This window comes from Parasteatoda tepidariorum, chromosome 12 (genome assembly GCF_982258835.1).
Source record: "Parasteatoda tepidariorum strain Cologne lab strain chromosome 12, Ptep-v5.0, whole genome shotgun sequence".
NCBI lineage: Eukaryota > Metazoa > Arthropoda > Arachnida > Araneae > Theridiidae > Parasteatoda > Parasteatoda tepidariorum.
In genome coordinates this window covers 32,706,016-32,726,141 of record NC_141766.1, presented here as the reverse complement: position 1 = coordinate 32,726,141, position 20,126 = coordinate 32,706,016, and the positions used below count along the sequence as shown (strand labels likewise).

The window sequence follows — 20,126 nt, the reverse complement described above, 5'->3', positions numbered from 1 at the left end:
TAACAATTCTGCCACACAACGCTGACTGCTCATCACAATGCTGACAGAGTTATCTTATAGTCTTTTTTTTGTTAAAATAACAGTACTTATATGTTTAAAGAACAAGTGTCCGTTTTTAAATAACAGTATGATTCTGAAAAATCAGCAGTTTACACTAGCACACCGGCTGACAATTTTTTTTTCTGAAAATTTAAGAGATTTTCTTTTTAGAGTGTGGTTTTTGATGATCTTCAATTTTGTTTTATAACCATCGTTGAACAGATGACCTCATTTCGGGTTTACGACTACTAATGCTCAACTCCGCAGCCTTGTAATTTTGAACCTAAACCAGAAGACAAGGTAACTCCCGGATCAAGTATTGGGAGAAATTTGCCTTCATGGAGGACTTTTTGTTGGAACTAACCCGCATTTGCGTTACATGGAGAGGAAAACTATGACAACCTCCCGTGGTTAGCCCGACGGCAAGGGCACTCTAAACCATGATCCGTCTACTACTGAGGATATCCTGCGTCAGCACTGTGGTCGGTGCGAGCCGGGTGCGGAATTTGAATCATCCAGTTATCGTTGGGATCGAACCCGGGTCACCTCATTGGGAGTTGAGCGCTCTATCCCCTGAGCCATCACGCCTCGATGATGTTCAATTATTCCTTTCGTCTTCTTAATCTCGGTAATAGTAGGCAAAAATTTGAAGACGTTTTCTTCTTTTTCTAACTTAAATATTTATTTACGCCGACTAATATACATAATTTTTTACTTCATTTTTTTACCAAGATTGTAGAATGCAAATTAAAAACGTTCATTAGCGAAAACCTTTCTTTACATACAAATAAATACGAAATATTTGTTTAAAAAAAACTAAGCAAATTTCAAAATCCTAAATTTTTACTTCAAACATAACGTTAAACAATGCAAAATGGCAATGATAAGTTCCATTATTAAACTCAAAAACTGTACATAAAAAAATAAATATCCTTATCAATTATTTCCGGTGAAACATGAGACTATAATAAAATAATATACATGAGTTATCATTTTTCTTAAATTAACATTTCCTTTTGTTTCATTTTTTCGACAAAAGAAAGTGTTGTATTCTTTCGACGCTGGTAAATTGGTCTTATATGTTGCCGATTTCAAAACTGATTGAGATCAATTCGTTGACAATGAAAATAATTTCCTTTATTACCTTTCAATGTGTATTTCAAAGGAACATAATGATATGAATATCTGACATCGTGACATATATTATTCTGTTTGATATGACCTATTGTTTTTAATGCTTCGATTGAAGAACCATCATTTAAAAGTAATTATCTTATAGATGTCATTTGATTTTTTTCATAAGGCTAAGAATTATTATTAATCTTTATTTTTCAACATTTTACAAACAAACATTTTTTTGCAAAATTAAATACGTCCTTTTGTTTTTTATGCTACTTTTAAGGAATAATTTTGTAGCTATGTTGTTGAAGTCATTTAATTTTTCAACAAAGTTAGAAACGACTTTTATTCCTTATTTTACAGTATTTTTTATTTATTTTAAGCAAAACATTAAATACATATTTAAAGTATGATGGAATAAGTTTTAAAAAAATCATTATACTGTTTTAAAGATTCTGTCATCTATCCGTTGTATTTTAGAATACCATAAGCTTAACACCTCGGAAACAAACTCACAACGAGTATAAGACAGAATAAAATTCGAAGTATTTCTTTTAGCATCGATATAATTAATTATACATTAGTAGAATCCATTTCCGATCCAATTTTAATTCTTTATTTTACAGTATTTTTTATTTATTTCAAGCAAAACATTAAATACATATTTAAAGTATTATGATATAAGTTTTAAAAAAATCATTATACTGTTTTAAAGATTCTGTTATCTATCCGTTGTATTTTAGAATACCATAAGCTTAACACCTCGGAAACAGACTCACAACGAGTATAAGACAGAATAAAATTCGAAGTATTTCTTTTAGCATCGATATAATTAATTATACATTAGTAGAATCCATTTCCGATCCAATTTTAATTCTTTATTTTACAGTATTTTTTATTTATTTCAAGCAAAACATTAAATACATATTTAAAGTATTATGATATAAGTTTTAAAAAAATCATTATACTGTTTTAAAGATTCTGTTATCTATCCGTTGTATTTTAGAATACCATAAGCTTAACACCTCGGAAACAGACTCACAACGAGTATAAGACAGAATAAAATTCGAAGTATTTCTTTTAGCATCGATATAATTAATTATACATTAGTAGAATCCATTTCCGATCCAATTTTAATTCTTTATTTTACAGTATTTTTTATTTATTTCAAGCAATACATTAAATACATATTTAAAGTATGATGATATAAGTTTTAAAAAAATCATTTTACTGGTTTAAAGATTCTGTTATTTATCCGTTTTATTTTAAAATACCATAATCTTAACACCTCGGAAACAGACTCACAACGAGTATAAGACAGAATAAAATTCGAAGTATTTCTTTTAGCATCGATATAATTAATTATACATTAGTAGAATCCATTTCCGATCCAATTTTAATTCTTTATTTTACAGTATTTTTTATTTATTTCAAGCAAAACATTAAATACATATTTAAAGTATGATGATATAAGTTTTAAAAAAATCATTTTACTGGTTTAAAGATTCTGTTATTTATCCGTTTTATTTTAAAATACCATAATCTTAACACCTCGGAAACAGACTCACAACGAGTATAAGACAGAATAAAATTCGAAGTATTTCTTTTAGCATCGATATAATTAATTATACATTAGAAGAATCCATTTCCGATCCAATTTTAATTCTTTATTTTACAGTATTTTTTATTTATTTCAAGCAAAACATTAAATACATATTTAAAGTATTATGATATAAGTTTTAAAAAAATCATTATACTGTTTTAAAGATTCTGTTATCTATCCGTTGTATTTTAGAATACCATAATCTTAACACCTCGGAAACAGACTCACAACGAGTATAAGACAGAATAAAATTCGAAGTATTTCTTTTAGCATCGATATAATTAATTATACATTAGTAGAATCCATTTCCGATCCAATTTTAATTCTTTATTTTACAGTATTTTTTATTTATTTCAAGCAAAACATTAAATACATATTTAAAGTATGATGATATAAGTTTTAAAAAAATCATTTTACTGGTTTAAAGATTCTGTTATTTATCCGTTTTATTTTAAAATACCATAATCTTAACACCTCGGAAACAGACTCACAACGAGTATAAGACAGAATAAAATTCGAAGTATTTCTTTTAGCATCGATATAATTAATTATACATTAGTAAAATCCATTTCCGATCCAATTTTAATTCTTTATTTTACAGTATTTTTTATTTATTTCAAGCAAAACATTAAATACATATTTAAAGTATGATGATATAAGTTTTAAAAAAATCATTTTACTGGTTTAAAGATTCTGTTATTTATCCGTTTTATTTTAAAATACCATAATCTTAACACCTCGGAAACAGACTCACAACGAGTATAAGACAGAATAAAATTCGAAGTATTTCTTTTAGCATCGATATAATTAATTATACATTAGTAGAATCCATTTCCGATCCAATTTTAATTCTTTATTTTACAGTATTTTTTATTTATTTCAAGCAAAACATTAAATACATATTTAAAGTATTATGATATAAGTTTTAAAAAAATCATTATACTGTTTTAAAGATTCTGTTATCTATCCGTTGTATTTTAGAATACCATAAGCTTAACACCTCGGAAACAGACTCACAACGAGTATAAGACAGAATAAAATTCGAAGTATTTCTTTTAGCATCGATATAATTAATTATACATTAGTAGAATCCATTTCCGATCCAATTTTAATTCTTTATTTTACAGTATTTTTTATTTATTTCAAGCAAAACATTAAATACATATTTAAAGTATGATGATATAAGTTTTAAAAAAATCATTTTACTGGTTTAAAGATTCTGTTATTTATCCGTTTTATTTTAAAATACCATAATCTTAACACCTCGGAAACAGACTCACAACGAGTATAAGACAGAATAAAATTCGAAGTATTTCTTTTAGCATCGATATAATTAATTATACATTAGTAGAATCCATTTCCGATCCAATTTTAATTCTTTATTTTACAGTATTTTTTATTTATTTCAAGCAAAACATTAAATACATATTTAAAGTATGATGATATAAGTTTTAAAAAAATCATTTTACTGGTTTAAAGATTCTGTTATTTATCCGTTTTATTTTAAAATACCATAATCTTAACACCTCGGAAACAGACTCACAACGAGTATAAGACAGAATAAAATTCGAAGTATTTCTTTTAGCATCGATATAATTAATTATACATTAGTAGAATCCATTTCCGATCCAATTTTAATTCTTTATTTTACAGTATTTTTTATTTATTTCAAGCAAAACATTAAATACATATTTAAAGTATTATGATATAAGTTTTAAAAAAATCATTATACTGTTTTAAAGATTCTGTTATCTATCCGTTGTATTTTAGAATACCATAAACTTAACACCTCGGAAACAGACTCACAACGAGTATAAGACAGAATAAAATTCGAAGTATTTCTTTTAGCATCGATATAATTAATTATACATTAGTAGAATCCATTTCCGATCCAATTTTAATTCTTTATTTTACAGTATTTTTTATTTATTTCAAGCAAAACATTAAATACATATTTAAAGTATGATGATATAAGTTTTAAAAAAATCATTATACTGTTTTAAAGATTCTGTTATCTATCCGTTTTATTTTAGAATACCATAAGCTTAACACCTCGGAAACAGACTCACAACGAGTATAAGACAGAATAAAATTCGAAGTATTTCTTTTAGCATCGATATAATTAATTATACATTAGTAGAATCCATTTCCGATCCAATTTTAATTCTTTATTTTACAGTATTTTTTATTTATTTCAAGCAAAACATTAAATACATATTTAAAGTATGATGATATAAGTTTTAAAAAAATCATTTTACTGGTTTAAAGATTCTGTTATTTATCCGTTTTATTTTAAAATACCATAATCTTAACACCTCGGAAACAGACTCACAACGAGTATAAGACAGAATAAAATTCGAAGTATTTCTTTCAGCATCGATATAATTAATTATACATTAGTAGAATTCATTTCCGATCCGATTTTAATTCTTTATTTTACAGTATATTTTATTTATTTTAAACAAAACATTAAATATATAATTAAAGTATGATAATATAAATTTTGAAAAATCATTTTACTGGATTGAAGATTCTGTTATCGAACTGTTCTATTTAAGAATTCCATGAGCATAACACCTCAGAAAGAGACTCATAACGAGCATAAGATAGGATAAAACTCAAAGTATTTCTTTTAGCATCAATATAATTATACATTTGTAAAATCTATTTCATATTAAGTACAGCCTTTATAAATTCCAAATTAGCATCGAAGTGAAAAAATACTAAAGTGCTATCAAAATCTCACAAATCATTATGAAAGTCAGTCCGTAAACCATCATCAAGACGAGATCAGTTTGAGAGTCAAATGAATCTGAAAGACACATCTCATAATCACTTCTTTATGACAATCAAATCAGTTTTGTTGGTTTTAATCACAATGTCATTGCAATTCACCTCGATGATAATACATCCGATTATTTTTTTACTTTTTTATTTAGAAATTATCAGTTTTCAGAAGACATTGTTTACCATTTTTTATTCCTCAGTGTCTGGTTAACTTTGTAACTATTTCTGAAATTTAGGGTTAACGCAATGAACTGATCGTAAGGACATGGCTCCCAGTAGAACACCGAAGTCAAGCATCACTGGCTGCAGTCACTAAACAGGTGGGTGACAACTTTGATCAGCCAGCGTATGGATCGAGAGTGCGTGGTATGGGTCCTCGTTAAACGTTTCTACCGTTAAGTGTTCGACTTCGAGAGCAGGTCATTGGGCTACCAAAGCAGGGGAGCCATCCCCTCTACAGAAGAACAAAATTGTGATGGCATGTCTTCGGATCATCCCCAGGGATGTTTCTCAGACCGTGGCGAATAGCCTATTATGTGCAGCTCTAATGTGAAGTAAATAAAGTACCTACCTATATGAAATTTATAGAAAATGAAACCTCTGGTTTCCTAAGTGGAAGGCAGCAAACTGGCTACTTTTATCTCCTATTTTACTTCTTCTTTCTTTTTTGAAATAATTGATCAATTTTGGAATACACAGTAAAACAACTCTGAATGAATTTGCTTAAATCCTTTTTTTATTTTCAGGTAAACCTCACTTCACTCAAACATCTAAAGCTAAAAATTTCGTACTTGTGGGAAGCTCTATTCCTTTAAGATGTATCGCTAAAGGTGATCCTAGACCACAAATATCATGGTTAAAAAACGGTAAACCACTACCAGATTCCAACTTACCCTCCAGTTCTAACAGAGGTCATTGGATTTTACACTTGCAAAATCTCCAAGCCTCTGATACTGGAAATTACACCTGCGTTGCTCAAAATATTATAGGAGCAGCCAAAGCTGATTTCCAAGTTAAAGTTATAGGTAAGTGTTAAAATTTGTTTATTGTATTCTGATTGGGTTCAAAATTACAAGGCTAAGAGTTGAACAATAGTAGTTGCAAACCCCAAAAATTGGGTCGGCTGTTCAACGACGGTTATATATTTAAAAAAATGGAGACATACATTTATTTTTTGTCACTCCTAAAACAGAGATGCCAACTTGCTCCGGACTGCAAATATATATTTTAAAGTGGTAGTTTATCAATTGTGATTCTTGATTTAATAAATTCTATTTAGTAGATTTTTATCCACCACTATTTCCAATTAATTCGTAGGCTTATATAATTCACCACTTTAATGTAGTTATGTCATGCTATACCTTTTAAAAAGCAAGCAAAAATAGTAAAATATTTGCAAACCTTAGTTTGTAGTTATTTACCGTTTTTTTAATTATTATGGCGAGTACGGAGCAGTTGGCATCGCTGCTAAAACCAAAAACGTGGAATGCATCACTTTCTTAATATATTTCTATCATTACCTAATATTTTCCACGTTTAACTTTATTTTTGGTGAGACAAAAATTTTAATTTATTTCCTATAGTCTTGTTGAAAAGAGCTTTTCCTTCAAAAAATATTTTAAGCACACGTTCAATTTGAAAAATAAAACAACTGAAAAGTATTAAGTTACGAAACTAATTGAGTTCAAGTTTAAATACAAAATCATTCGTTTCGAGTTTCAGAACCTAATTCTTTTCGTAAAAAAATATTCCTTCAATAATAAGGTACATTCGATCTTCTTCCCTATCTAAGAAAACATGTAGAACATTTTCCGGATGTTGTTCAATTACTTGAAACAAATATCAAATTTCTTCGAAACTTCTTCATTAAATAGAAATAAGATTAAGAAATATATTTTAAAAGAGCTTTTTAAGTTCTCAACCCATTTTCAACTAATTTGAAATTGCTTAAAATAATAAGAAATTTTTTGAAAAGTTTGTGAATTAACATCTGTTTAATGGAACTTAATATTTTTTCAATTATCTTTTAGAAATATAAGTTTTTATTATAAATGCGGACGTGTTAGGTATTTTTATAACTTTATCATTTGTCTTTTCCCTATCTTAGAACATAAGCTAATTCTAAATTAATGACATTACTGATGAAAAGGTATGGTAGTAAAACTAGTTCAAAATAAAACTCATAAATATATGAAAGTCTGGTGGCAACACTTCATAAAATCCAGTTAACTGTTAGACTACTTAAAATAATTAGTTTGCGCCTTCGCGTTCAAAGTAATTACAACTTACATTACAATATTTGTTTGCTTAAATTTATTCTGCCATAAAAGTCCGCAAGAAGTGTCAAATGCTCACGAATTGCAGTTGAATAGCTAAATTAAAATGATTTTGTAATGCCTCTATGGTGACATTACGATGGACGTAAATTTGAAGTGGAACTGAAATCAAATGACATTATTTAAGGAAGGCAGACAGAATCTAGAACGGAAGAGTTAGAAACATTCTGTGATTCAGTTAGAAGTCAGCGTCATAAAATAATCAGGAAACGAAAACACACGACAGTATATTCATTGGATTAACTAGGAATCGAATCTACTAAAGTTGCCCAAGGCTGTCTTGTACATAGGGGAGACTCCCACTCTTTCCCCCAATCTGGGCCACAACTGGGACCAACTACTGTTTGCCAAGCCTTGAAATTTTGGCTTCGTCCTAAGGAAGATTTCATTAATTAATGAAAGCCCACGTTTTCTGTGGTCGGAAAATCGAGATAGAGGAGGCGCCTTGCTAACTCTGAATGAGAATAAATATCTGCCAAGGCGGGCTATTCAACTTCATTAACGTAACGTTCATCTCTATGGGAGCCAATTCCTTTGAATTGGCGACACTTGTCTCGATTAAGACGTTCGCCAAAAGTTTAGACAAAGTTTTGAGGTAGAAAATTGAGATGACGTGAAATATTTGAAATGATTTGTACTGTCCTTTCAAGTAATCAAGCAAGATTAAATATCGTAGGATGTTAATCAAAGCTGTAGCTTATTTATTCACAAGACAGGGTATGTTTGAAACATGCCAAGTCAGCAATGCTAAGCTTTAAAAATGTAAAAATTATTTTTAAAACCTATTTAGAATATCACAAAAATTTTAATTTCAATTTAGAATGTTTAGGAATGTTCAATGCGGAATCACGCAAAATAAAACAATATTTAATAATGAATTTTTGAATATTTTTATGATTAAAAAAATTATTTAACATAGTTTAAGTACATAATCTGAAATTTAGTTCGAAAATGTTTTTTCTTTCTTTTATGCATTGTTAACAATAATTTCTTATTTTATCGCAGTCAATTATTTTCGTCTGGAATATACATTATCCTACAGTAATGGAGGAGACGCTTTCAGTTTTTGATTCTTTTTTTTAATTTAATTTCTTAAGAAATAGTTAGAGAACTATTTTACAAATTTAGAAGAATTTAGTTAATACAATTTTTCATACTTTGCAATAAAGTTTAAAGATTTCAGAGGTTTGAGAGAACGACAATAAGCTTATAAGTTGTATTGATTACTTTGGTTGTTATTGTTATTTCTATAACTGCATAACATTTTGTTTTCGTCTATCTTAATTTTTTTTTTTTCGTTGGTATGAACATTTTTATAAAAAATGTCTTTATTTGTCTCATGTTTTTATGTTTTATGTGTTTAAAAATGAGACTGGTGCATTGTGGGGAAACCCCCCCCCCCCATAAAAAAATGTTTTCTTTTACATGTTTTCCTTCTCTATACCATCAAAGTTTAGTTTCCGGAGGATTATTGCTAGGTATTATGATTTGTCATTAAATTTTGTCTCGTGATACAAAATAAAATTTGTGCGTTTAGCTTCTTTTCTTTTGAAAAATACAACAACTACGTAAAAAATGGAGAAATGCAGACTACTTAGAAAACTAGTTTCGTTTTTAATATTTGTGCTCATTTCATTTTGTCTACCACATAATATAATATTTTATAATATAACTTTTATTTTAAGCTTTTTTAAAATGTCGAGCAAAAGCTCTGCTATTTAAGAGGAAGTTAAGAAAGAAAAGCAACAGTGTGAAATCGTCCGTTTGCTTTCTACACAATCGCTGTAAGCAAAAGTCTGAACTCACTAAAGCAATCGCTTCGGCGGAAATAAGATAGATTAAAGGTAAAAGACTTGCGACCCATTGCTGAAAATTTCAATAAGTTTTTGAACCTCTTCATCGCTAAAAAGGTGGCCAATTTTAAGCCAATTAAATTTATATATTAGAAAAAATCTCTTAATACTTGTAATATTTTGTTAATTTATTTCTTTTTAATAAAATTATTTATTATTTATTTTATTTATATTTGAAATTATTTTCTTTTTAATGGAATTTTTTTGCTAAGGAAACCCTACATTTTATTTTTCAAAAAAGAAAAAAAAGTTTTAAATTATTCAATTTTATCGAAGCCATTACCTATGCCTTTCATTTACTTAAACAAAACAGTTTTGATTATTTTAATTTTATTTATATACTGATTGACCTTGATAATGATTCATCAGATAATGAGTAAACAAATTTTTGCTTTTTTTTCACTTTACAATTTTGTATTCCTTTCTTTGACCTTATTCTTTGCAAGGATTCTTAAAATGTACAGAAATATCGGTAATTACAGAACAGTTCTTATGTGTCAAAAATTTCCATGATTATACCTATGGAAATCTTTTTCTAATTAAATATAAGCAAACAAGAAATATATTTTTTATTTACAAATGAATAACAGATATTAATTAATATTTCATTTATAATTTCTATTTTTGTAATAGATCGAGTACGGACAAAATCAGAATTTATACACGGTTATCCATTAAATATGACTGTCTTATACCTATACCTATATATTATACCTATACCTATAGAAATCTTTTTCTAATTAAATATAAGCAAACAAAAAATATATTTTTTATTTACAAATGAATAACAGATAGTAATTAATATTTCATTTATAATTTCTATTTTTGTAATAGATCGAGTACGGACAAAACCTGAATTTATACACGGTTATCCATCAAATATGACTGCCCTATACCTATATATTATACCTATTATACCTGTACCTATAGAAATCTTTTTCTAATTAAATATAAGCAAACAAAAAATTTATATTTTTTTTTTGCAAATGAATAACAGATATTAATTAATATTTCATTTATAATTTCTATTTCTGTAATAGATCGAGTACGGACAAAACCAGAATTTATACACGGTTATCCATTAAATATGACTGTCCTATACCTATATATTATACCTATACCTGTAGAAATCCTTTTCTAATTAAATATAAGCAAACAAAAAATATATTTTTTATTTACAAATGAATAACAGATATTAATTAATATTTCATTTATAATTTCTATTTTTGTAATAGATCGAGTGCGGACAAAACCAGAATTTATACACGGTTATCCTTCAAATATGACTGCCCGTGCTGGTGAAACTACTGCCCTCCAATGTATCTTATCGAGCGACATTCCTCCTAATGTACAGGTAAGCATTTATTTGATTTGCAGTGTTTCTTTCCATGCAATGATTTACCTAAAGTGGGTATTTAAGACCTAGGATTAGCCTAAGATGTTAATACACTTTCAAAAGACTATTTACTTACATGCATACGCCTCACAAAAATGGCTGATGTAAGATAAGTTACATGCATTCACGAAGTTTCTGATTCAAACTATAAATAATCAATGTTCGCACCCATGGTCATTCACTTCCTAATTCTGAGTTTAAAACTATAAATTTGCCCACCGTTGGGGATCGAACCCCAGCTCTCCACAATGATAGCTCAGTTATAATGAAATATATGACTTTAAACTATGTCTTCTACTGCGTTACAATCTTTTACAAACCAAAGCAATATCTCCTAGCTTTCTTCCATCTGACTTAATCTTGCATACTATTTCTCTAATGAATTGTCAGAATAATAAATTGCTATATTTCTAAGCTTTGAAAATATTTAATAGCTAAAATATAGCACTTCCCTGAAAATTTGCTGAAACTATTCCAAATTTTTTTTCTGACAAAGCTGTGTTTTTTCAAATTGCAAAAAAAAAATTTAAAGTCAAATAGAAAAAGAAAAATTATGTTTAAAATTCGTGGAAGGATTATGATCAAAACGTTTTTTGTATATTTAGTAATTAAAAGCTTGGAGCAATATAATGATTCGCCACACTTTTTACAAAGGTGACATTTTCACATCGAAATGTTCTTTACTACCATCGCTTTACCGTTATTCAGAAGTTCCTCTCGATAACAGGACAGTGAAACATATTTTCCCCATCAGGGAAATACGGGTGTTTTTCATCAAATAAGCTCTTTAAAAAACGCTCTCGTGTACAATTTGAAAATGTGGCTATTATAATATTTTCCCAAATCATTCAATTGTAAATTTTTATTTAAAAAAAATTAAAGCTTACTTATTTACCAAATTGATTTCACTGATAAACAAATTTTTTTTACAACTATACAAATACTTGATTTTGCCAAATTCAGGTGTGGGGATTTTAAATCAGTTTCATTTCTGAAGCTGCAGATTTTTTTAATTACATAATTAGTCAATTTCTCTTAAAAATGTACAAGTTTAAAAACGTTATATACAACAGAGGGTCTCGTAAACGTTGCGCTAAACTTTTAAGGAAGTCAGAGCATATTATCAGGATTGAACTTGCATAAGAAACCCTGCCTGGAAATGTGGTAGTACGCGGCTAGATGCACAATCACTATTATGAACTATTTAGAAGCACACAACGAAACAGTTCATAATAGGGAAGCGCCCCTAGTGGTGTATGACGATATTTCTGGGCATAGGTTCCCATGCCATTTTAATTTTAATTATGTGTTATGACTTCTCTAGAAGTTTGTCGTAATATTTACGCAATTCCTTGTTATATATTACGTATTTAAACTTGTACGTTTCGTCAAAAAGTTGACTGAAAATGTCATTTAAAATAAACTGTAGCCTTGAGGGAAAGACAGATTGCAGATTTTAAAGCAACGATACGAGAGTATATGAGTGTATGTTAAAAAAAATCTCATGCAACAGAAAAAAAAAAAATTGTTTCTGAGTGTTATTAAAAAAAAAAATTCTAAAGTTAAAGTTGAATAAACAAAATGATTTTCTTCTAAAATATTTGTTATTGTCAGAAAAATTTCTTTTTCAAGTTATCTTTAAATCTTAACTAATCCCTCTTTTAAAAGTGACTTAAAATCCTTTAGAACAGCTTATAATTTACAGCTAATAACAGTTGCCATTTTATTTCTCATAAATTAATGCATGTCTAACTCTAACACTATTTTTTTTCTAGTGGTTAAAACAAATACATTCCAATGAAGGTCTATCAGATCACAGTTCTCAAACAGTTAAGCTCTTGGGAGAATTCTACACAATTCTCAAATCCAGTGAAATCATCTCACGTATAGATGGCGCTTATTTAAGCAGACTTATTTTTAAGTCAGTTAAAGAAAGTGATGAAGGAAAATATATATGCTTGGGAGCTAACGCCATGGGATTCAGCTCCCAGAGTGCCTTCCTTAAAGTTTTGCCAAGTAAGTCAAAAAAACTATTTCTTCATTCTCATAAATAATCATTCCAAAAAAGGGATTACTGGTATAAATAATGAGTATAACTATTTATTTCTGCAATATTTGGATAAGGAATGTTTTTTATTAATCGGAAAGAAGTATTTTGCTTGTTTTGAAGATCTCATATCTATTATTATTAGCTCGGTTGTTTTCAGAGATAGATTTTATTTATTTATTTATTTATTTCTGTGTATGCATTTTAGAGAGAAGGGAAGATATTAGTTTCAAAGTCGTTATTATTATTAGCTCGGTTATTTTTAGAAATAGTTTTTACTTTTACTTTCATTTTTTATTTTTTTCTACATATGTGTTTTAGAGAGAGGCAAAGAGATTATTTTTGAAAATTATTATTATCTCAGTTGTTTTTATAGATAGTTTTTATTTAAATATTTAATTTTATTTTTTTTTAATATTTTTTTCATGTATGTGTGTTAGAGGGAGGAAAAGAGGTTATTTTCGAACTCATTATTTCACTTGTATTAGTACGTTAATTTATTTTTTGTATTTATTTTCTTCTTTTTCAAAATTGAGAGTGGTTTACCTTTTCAAAGCTATTATAAGAAAAGTCTAAGAAAAAAATAATTGTTTAGTATACGAAACATTTTTGTGCAAAAAATGTTTAGTATAAAACTGTTTAGTGTTCGAAAAAAATATTTATTTTGGTTTTTAATCTAATGTTTAAAAAAACGTTCGAATCAGTTCTCTAATTTGGTTAAATTCTTTGCGTACATTACAATTTTGATACTCCCCTGCTTTGGATGGCTCCCGACGATGGCTTTGGTATCCCGACGACCTAAGCACGAAGTCGAGCACTTTACGGTAGAACAGTTTAACTTGGACCGATACCATGCACCCTAGGCCCCTACGCAAGCTGATCAAAGTAGTCATCCACCCGTTTACTAACAGTAGCCAGTGACGTAAACATTTCATGTAGACTCAAATTTTCTACAAAAGGTACTGCTACTTCTTTTACAGGATCATCTTCCACTACATTCAGTCAAAGTGGATTTTTCTTACCATTTATGGTTCTTTTTCTTTCTTTCTTTTTTCTTTCTTTCTTTTTTCTCTCTTTCTTCTTTTTATTGTTTTCCGCTGTAACTGTTCATAATCTGCCGTTAGAAATTTTAAAAAAACCATTTCATGTAGACTTAAAATTTTTCCAAAATGTACTACTACTTCTTTTACAAGATCATCTTCCACTACATTCAGTCAAAGTGAATTTTTCTTACCAATTATGATTCGTTTTCTTTCTTTCTTTCTTTCCTTTTCTTTTTTTTTCTTTCTTCTTTTTAATGTTTTCTGCTGTAACTGTTCACAATCTGCCGTTAGAAAATTAAAAAAACATTTCATGTAGATTTAAAATTTCTACAAAATGTATTTCTTTTTCAGGATCATCTTCCACTACATTCAGTGAAAGTGAATTTTTCTTACCAATTATGATTCGTTTTCTTTCTTTCTTTCCTTTTCTTTTTTTTTCTTTCTTCTTTTTAATGTTTTCTGCTGAAACTGTTCATAATCTGCCGTTAGAAATTTTAAAAAAACCATTTCATGTAGACTTAAAATTTTTCCAAAATGTACTACTACTTCTTTTACAAGATCATCTTCCACTACATTCAGTCAAAGTGAATTTTTCTTACCAATTATGATTCGTTTTCTTTCTTTCTTTTCTTTTCTTTTTTTTCTTTCTTCTTTTTAATGTTTTCTGCTGTAACTGTTCACAATCTGCCGTTAGAAAATTAAAAAAAACATTTCATGCAGATTTAAAATTTCTACAAAATGTACTTCTTTTATAGGATCATCTTCCACTACATTCAGTCAAAGTGAATTTTTCTTACCAATTATGATTCGTTTTCTTTCTTTCTTTTCTTTTCTTTTTTTTTCTTTCTTCTTTTTAATGTTTTCTGCTGTAACTGTTCACAATCTGCCGTTAGAAAATTAAAAAAACATTTCATGTAGATTTAAAATTTCTACAAAATGTACTTCTTTTACAGGATCATCTTCCACTACATTCAGTCAAAGTGGATTTTTCTTACCATTTCCATTACTTGTTGGAGTCATCATCAGCGGTGCCATTATCTTAGCAGGACTATTAGGTGTATTCCTTTACTGCCGGACCCGCAAATACTCTTCAGCTGCTTCAAGAGACATGTCCTCAGCTGCTACAAATACTACCAGTAGCTCATCGTCAAAAACTGGAAGCAGTGGCACAACCGAACGTAAGCATTCATATGTTGGTATGACCTATAAACCACCTCTATCAAATGTCAGAGATGACCTTGGAGTGCCGTCCCCATCAAGAATTTATATAGCTCCTGGACAGTTACACAGGACAGTGCCACTCAATGGCATACTTATATGAAACTGATGTAAAAAATAATTCGTTGTTTTGCGTTGTAGGTATTTGTTTTTGTGGACTTAGTCCAAAATGTTGCAGTCTCGTTCGAGGTTGAACTGTTCGCGACGGGCAGATGCAATCAAAACTTTGTAAATTATTATCATGTATCATATCAAATCATTAAGAAAGTGTTATAATGTAACGATTTTAAACCCTGAGTGAGATTTTGAACGTGTTGCTCCTCTTTTTTGTAAAACTTGACGTATAAGAATGAGGGACGATTTGTTCTGTGCCCTATGTAAAAAAAATAGGTAGTTTGAAGATTCGCTTCCTTATCCCGTTTCATTTTGTTTGTTCTTTTCTCCAATGCTAATTAAAATAATTTTCAACGGTAAAACAGCAATTTGTTACAGATAAAATGGCAGAAAAAATGTAATACTGTTTGGGTATTTTAAAGACAAACTCGAGTTGCTTGTTTTTTTTCTCCAATGTTAATTAAGTTAATTTTCAACGGTAAAACAGTAATTTGTTACAGATAAAAATGGCAGAAAAAATGTAATACTGTTTGAGCATTTCAAAGACAAACTCAAGTAATGTAATTAAAAGCTGAAAATAAGAGAATAACTTATTTTGGGTGTAACATCACAAAAAATTAAGCAGATTTTTGTTTTAAAATACCACCTAATTACTAATACGAGGTGGGTTTAGCCTTCGAAGTAATTATCCTTCACCCACTACCTTAATTGAAGAGTTAAGTGGATGAAGGTTCAATTAGTGAATATCAGTAAATTAGAGTTAAAGTTTATGAGTTGACAATAGAAAATAAAGATCATCACATTTAACATAACAGCCTGGGATGGACTTTGGCCATCTCCACGCAGTTTTTTTCTTGTCGCTAGATCTTGTCAGTTCAATACCTTAGTCTTATGGTCAAGTTAACGGGGTCCAGCCATAAAATTTTTGACATCCTTTAACTCTACTATTAGTTAGTTTATGTTTGAAAATATTATAGTAAAGATTATACTTTCCCTTTATTTCTTGTCCCCAAGCTTTTAATTGGCAACGTCTGTAAATTCCTAACTCTCATTGAACTTATTTGCATCCTTGCGCTTTAATTAACTGGTGAAAGGCGTGTTAATTATTTGCTAAAGCAGCCTTAACTAATTTTTTTTTTAAATTAAGTAATAGTACTTTATTTACGTCTCATTAAAGCTGCACAATGAGCTATAGGCGACGGTTGGGAAACATTTCTGAGGGTTGCCCAAAGACATCCTATCACAAATTTTATTCTCTGCAGGAGGGATGGCTTCCTTCCCTTTAAGAGTTCAACGAACTGCCCTTTTCACGGTAAAACAGCTTAACAAGAACCGATACCGTGCTCCATAGGTCCCTTCGCAGGTTGATTAAAATTATTCACCCATCCGCTCATTAACCACTACCAGCGATGCTTGACTTCGATGATCTACTGGGCACCGTGTCCTAAAACAAACTAAACTAAGATGTTTCCAAAAAAAGAAAAATCTAAATTTTTACAAAAATTTTACTTCTTCCATGAAACTTTTCAATGCACAGACTATACAGAAGAGCCTATTTGTTTTATATAGAGTAAAAGGAAATGTAATGTTTGTCATTTATAAAAGCTTACGTTCAATGCTGAGAGATTTTATATATAAATATTTAAGTATACATAATGTACTAAACCACTGCCTAACTAATGTTAGTAAATACTTGTCTGTAAGAACAAAAATAGTTTTATTTTAAGTTTGTAGGTCACAAGCCTAACTCGGCAGAGCCGATATGTTGAAATAAAACATTAACTTATCTTGTGATGATTGTTGTATTTGCGTTGAACCGCAATCCGTATTGTGCTCAAAAATGTTAAGTGTTATTAAATGCTTGAGTTTTGCGTCCCTGTCTGGAATATTTTGTCAACAAACTTTAAAAAAAAAATTACAGAGTGAATGTTTGAAACTAGTCCAGACATAAAGTTATATGTACTTAATATATGTTTTTTTTTTTTTTCATTTTTGTAACTTATTTATATACTTTACGTATTATTTTACAATCGAAATTTTCTACTATTGTATAGAACACTTTTCTATGAACAAATTGCCATATGAACTCAAGAAATAAATTTGTTTTATTAACTGTCTTTTACGATGTTGTATTTGTAAAACTTAACATATTTGTAAAATATATTAAATAAAAAGGATTAGAAAGTTTGTGTAAAAAATAAAGAAAAATGCAATGTGAATTCTAATTTTTTTTGTTATTTTTTCCTTTTTAATACCGTGTTCGTCTTTAACACAATCATATAAAATTAAGTTCAAAAATGAGATTTTTTAGGAAAATTTTGTTCCAGCAATTTTTATCAAATTGGGAGTCATTTTATCACGATATTATTACTTTATCTGCACAATTGCTTCATAGGTGGCAGCACAAAACAAGTAATTTGATTTTACAATTGATAAAAATATTTGAAACATGAGGATAAAATATCTCTTTAGGTATAAAACAGATTTTAACTCTTTATTGACCGAACGATTTGCGCTTTAATATGAGTTATCCATTGCGTATAATTTAACAGCTACAACAAACTATTACCAAATGGGGAGAACTCCCTAAACGGTCGACACAGTAAAAATTCAATTTTATCAAAATCATGCAAAAAAACTAATTATTCTTTTAAAAATACATGTATCATAATCGCAAATTTAAACTTTGTAAAACTGTTAAATACATCATTTATACGGACAATCTATGATAAAAGTTATAAATTTAAAATGAAAAATAAATTTTTAAATGAACTTCATGTAGACAATAAACATACTTGCTTTAATAATTTAGTGCAGTTTTATGTTCAATGTTGTATTTATAATCCTCCATCTACTGTTAAATAGTATGGTGTAGATATCGTTAAATATTTGCGATGTTCTTGAATTTTTTAAATGCAATTCCGTCTTGTTCTAAAAAAGTGATATGGTTTTGTAGATGTATTTTGTTCTTATGTTTTGCTAATAAAGTTTTTCAAGCTGACTTATTTTATATATGCTGACTCATTTTATGTCTGCTTATTTGTTTCATCTATGCCAAGGTAAAATTTGTCATTGTATTGGGTTCATTTAAAGAAGAAAAAAACTTTACTCAAAATACTACAAATGACAAATTTAAATTAGCTAAAAACATTATAAAAAAAGTTATTAGGAAGAGAGCAAAGAGATTTCGAGAATATCTTTTAATGGAATAAGATGACATCAAAAATATTTCTTCCCTCGTTAATCACTAAAAATTTAAAGATTCTAGTTGGTTTTGATTTCATAGAGAAAACATTATTTTACAACTTTTCTCAGCTTTCTGTAACTTATCCAAAATTCAGCTAAGGATTCTGAATTTTTTACTGGAATTTAACATAAGCATAAGCACTGACATTATTTAAATGAAAACCTTTTTTGAAACAATGATAAAAACTTTTATAATTTAAGTTTCTTTAGAGTTAAAGTTTGAGGATACAAAAATACCTTAACATCTAACGCGCATGATATAAGTCATCAAAATCATTTTAGTGACCTAATACAACTTCTAACAAGCAGTCAAATATATTAAAACTATTTAAAACTATTCAAGCACAAATAAATTACAAAATTAAAAAGTATTTCTTAAATTTAGAAAAAAAATAATTAGTTTATTGAATTTTTATCAAAAAAGACAGAAATTTATATTACGCAAAAAAAGTTATAAAATGCTTACCAATATTAAGAAATACTAGTATAAATTTAAGTAACATGCTATACTCAAATCTATTACCAAGGTTTTACTTAATAGGTTAATTAGAAGTTGAGAAATCTTGAGAGTAACTTGAAAAATTTGAATTGAGAAAAAAAAAAATTTAAGACATAATTATCACAGAAATAAAACAGACGTTCGGGGTTCGTATCACAGAAATAGGAATGATTGCTCCGTTGTCTTTTGGAGATCGAACTCTAAACGCCTCACAGAACCACCGAACACTTAACGTCTGTTGACTATTTTGGAAAGTGAAACTGTGAATTTCTATCCAGCGAAAGAGATTAAATAATGGTTGTTCGTAAAATTAAACATCAACGCGAACAATCTGGGTTAAAGCTGACAGCAATAACGAATCTAATTTAATTCGCTTCTATGTTCCTCTAATACCGTGATTGCAATGCTAATCTCCCGCTGTCATAAATTAAGATAACCTTCAAGGTAACAGGAAGGATTTTAACTGCATTTTTATGAGAATTTCAAGAGCAATAATAATTTTTAGGAATTGATTAACATTAAAAATAAAAATTCAAAAATAAATATTTCCCTTTTAGTTATATTTTTTATACTTTATAAAATATTGTAATCGAAAGTATTGTATAAACATGCAAGTATAAGTTCATTCTTATTTCTTTCAACTACTTTTATTTTGAAATTATGTTTTTCACTTCTCCGATTCCTTCTGCAACTACTACAGATAAATCATTTTGCAGTCGTACACTGTAAAACAATCCAGATCTAATTACAGTAAAAGGCACTGACACCCTGACTCTAATATCCATACAATTTATTTTCCGTAAAATCCCTTTTCATCGCAAAATTT

At 28.5% G+C, this 20,126-nt stretch overlaps 1 protein-coding gene across 3 annotated transcripts in view; it reads left to right on the top strand.

The window, feature by feature from the left end:
- Positions 1–18,565, top strand: part of LOC107440916 (fibroblast growth factor receptor-like 1) — a 286,439-nt gene extending 267,874 nt beyond the window's left edge. For all 3 annotated transcript variants that reach the window (XM_087155621.1, XM_016054001.4, XM_016054002.4), the window contains 4 exons: positions 6,295–6,573; positions 10,973–11,091; positions 12,909–13,149; positions 15,177–18,565. In XM_087155621.1, coding sequence (XP_087011747.1) covers positions 6,295–6,573; positions 10,973–11,091; positions 12,909–13,149; positions 15,177–15,544 — 1,007 coding nt within the window. In that variant the 3' untranslated portion in view covers positions 15,545–18,565. The remainder of the gene's footprint in view (positions 1–6,294; positions 6,574–10,972; positions 11,092–12,908; positions 13,150–15,176) is intronic.
- The last annotated feature ends 1,561 nt before the right edge of the window (positions 18,566–20,126 follow it).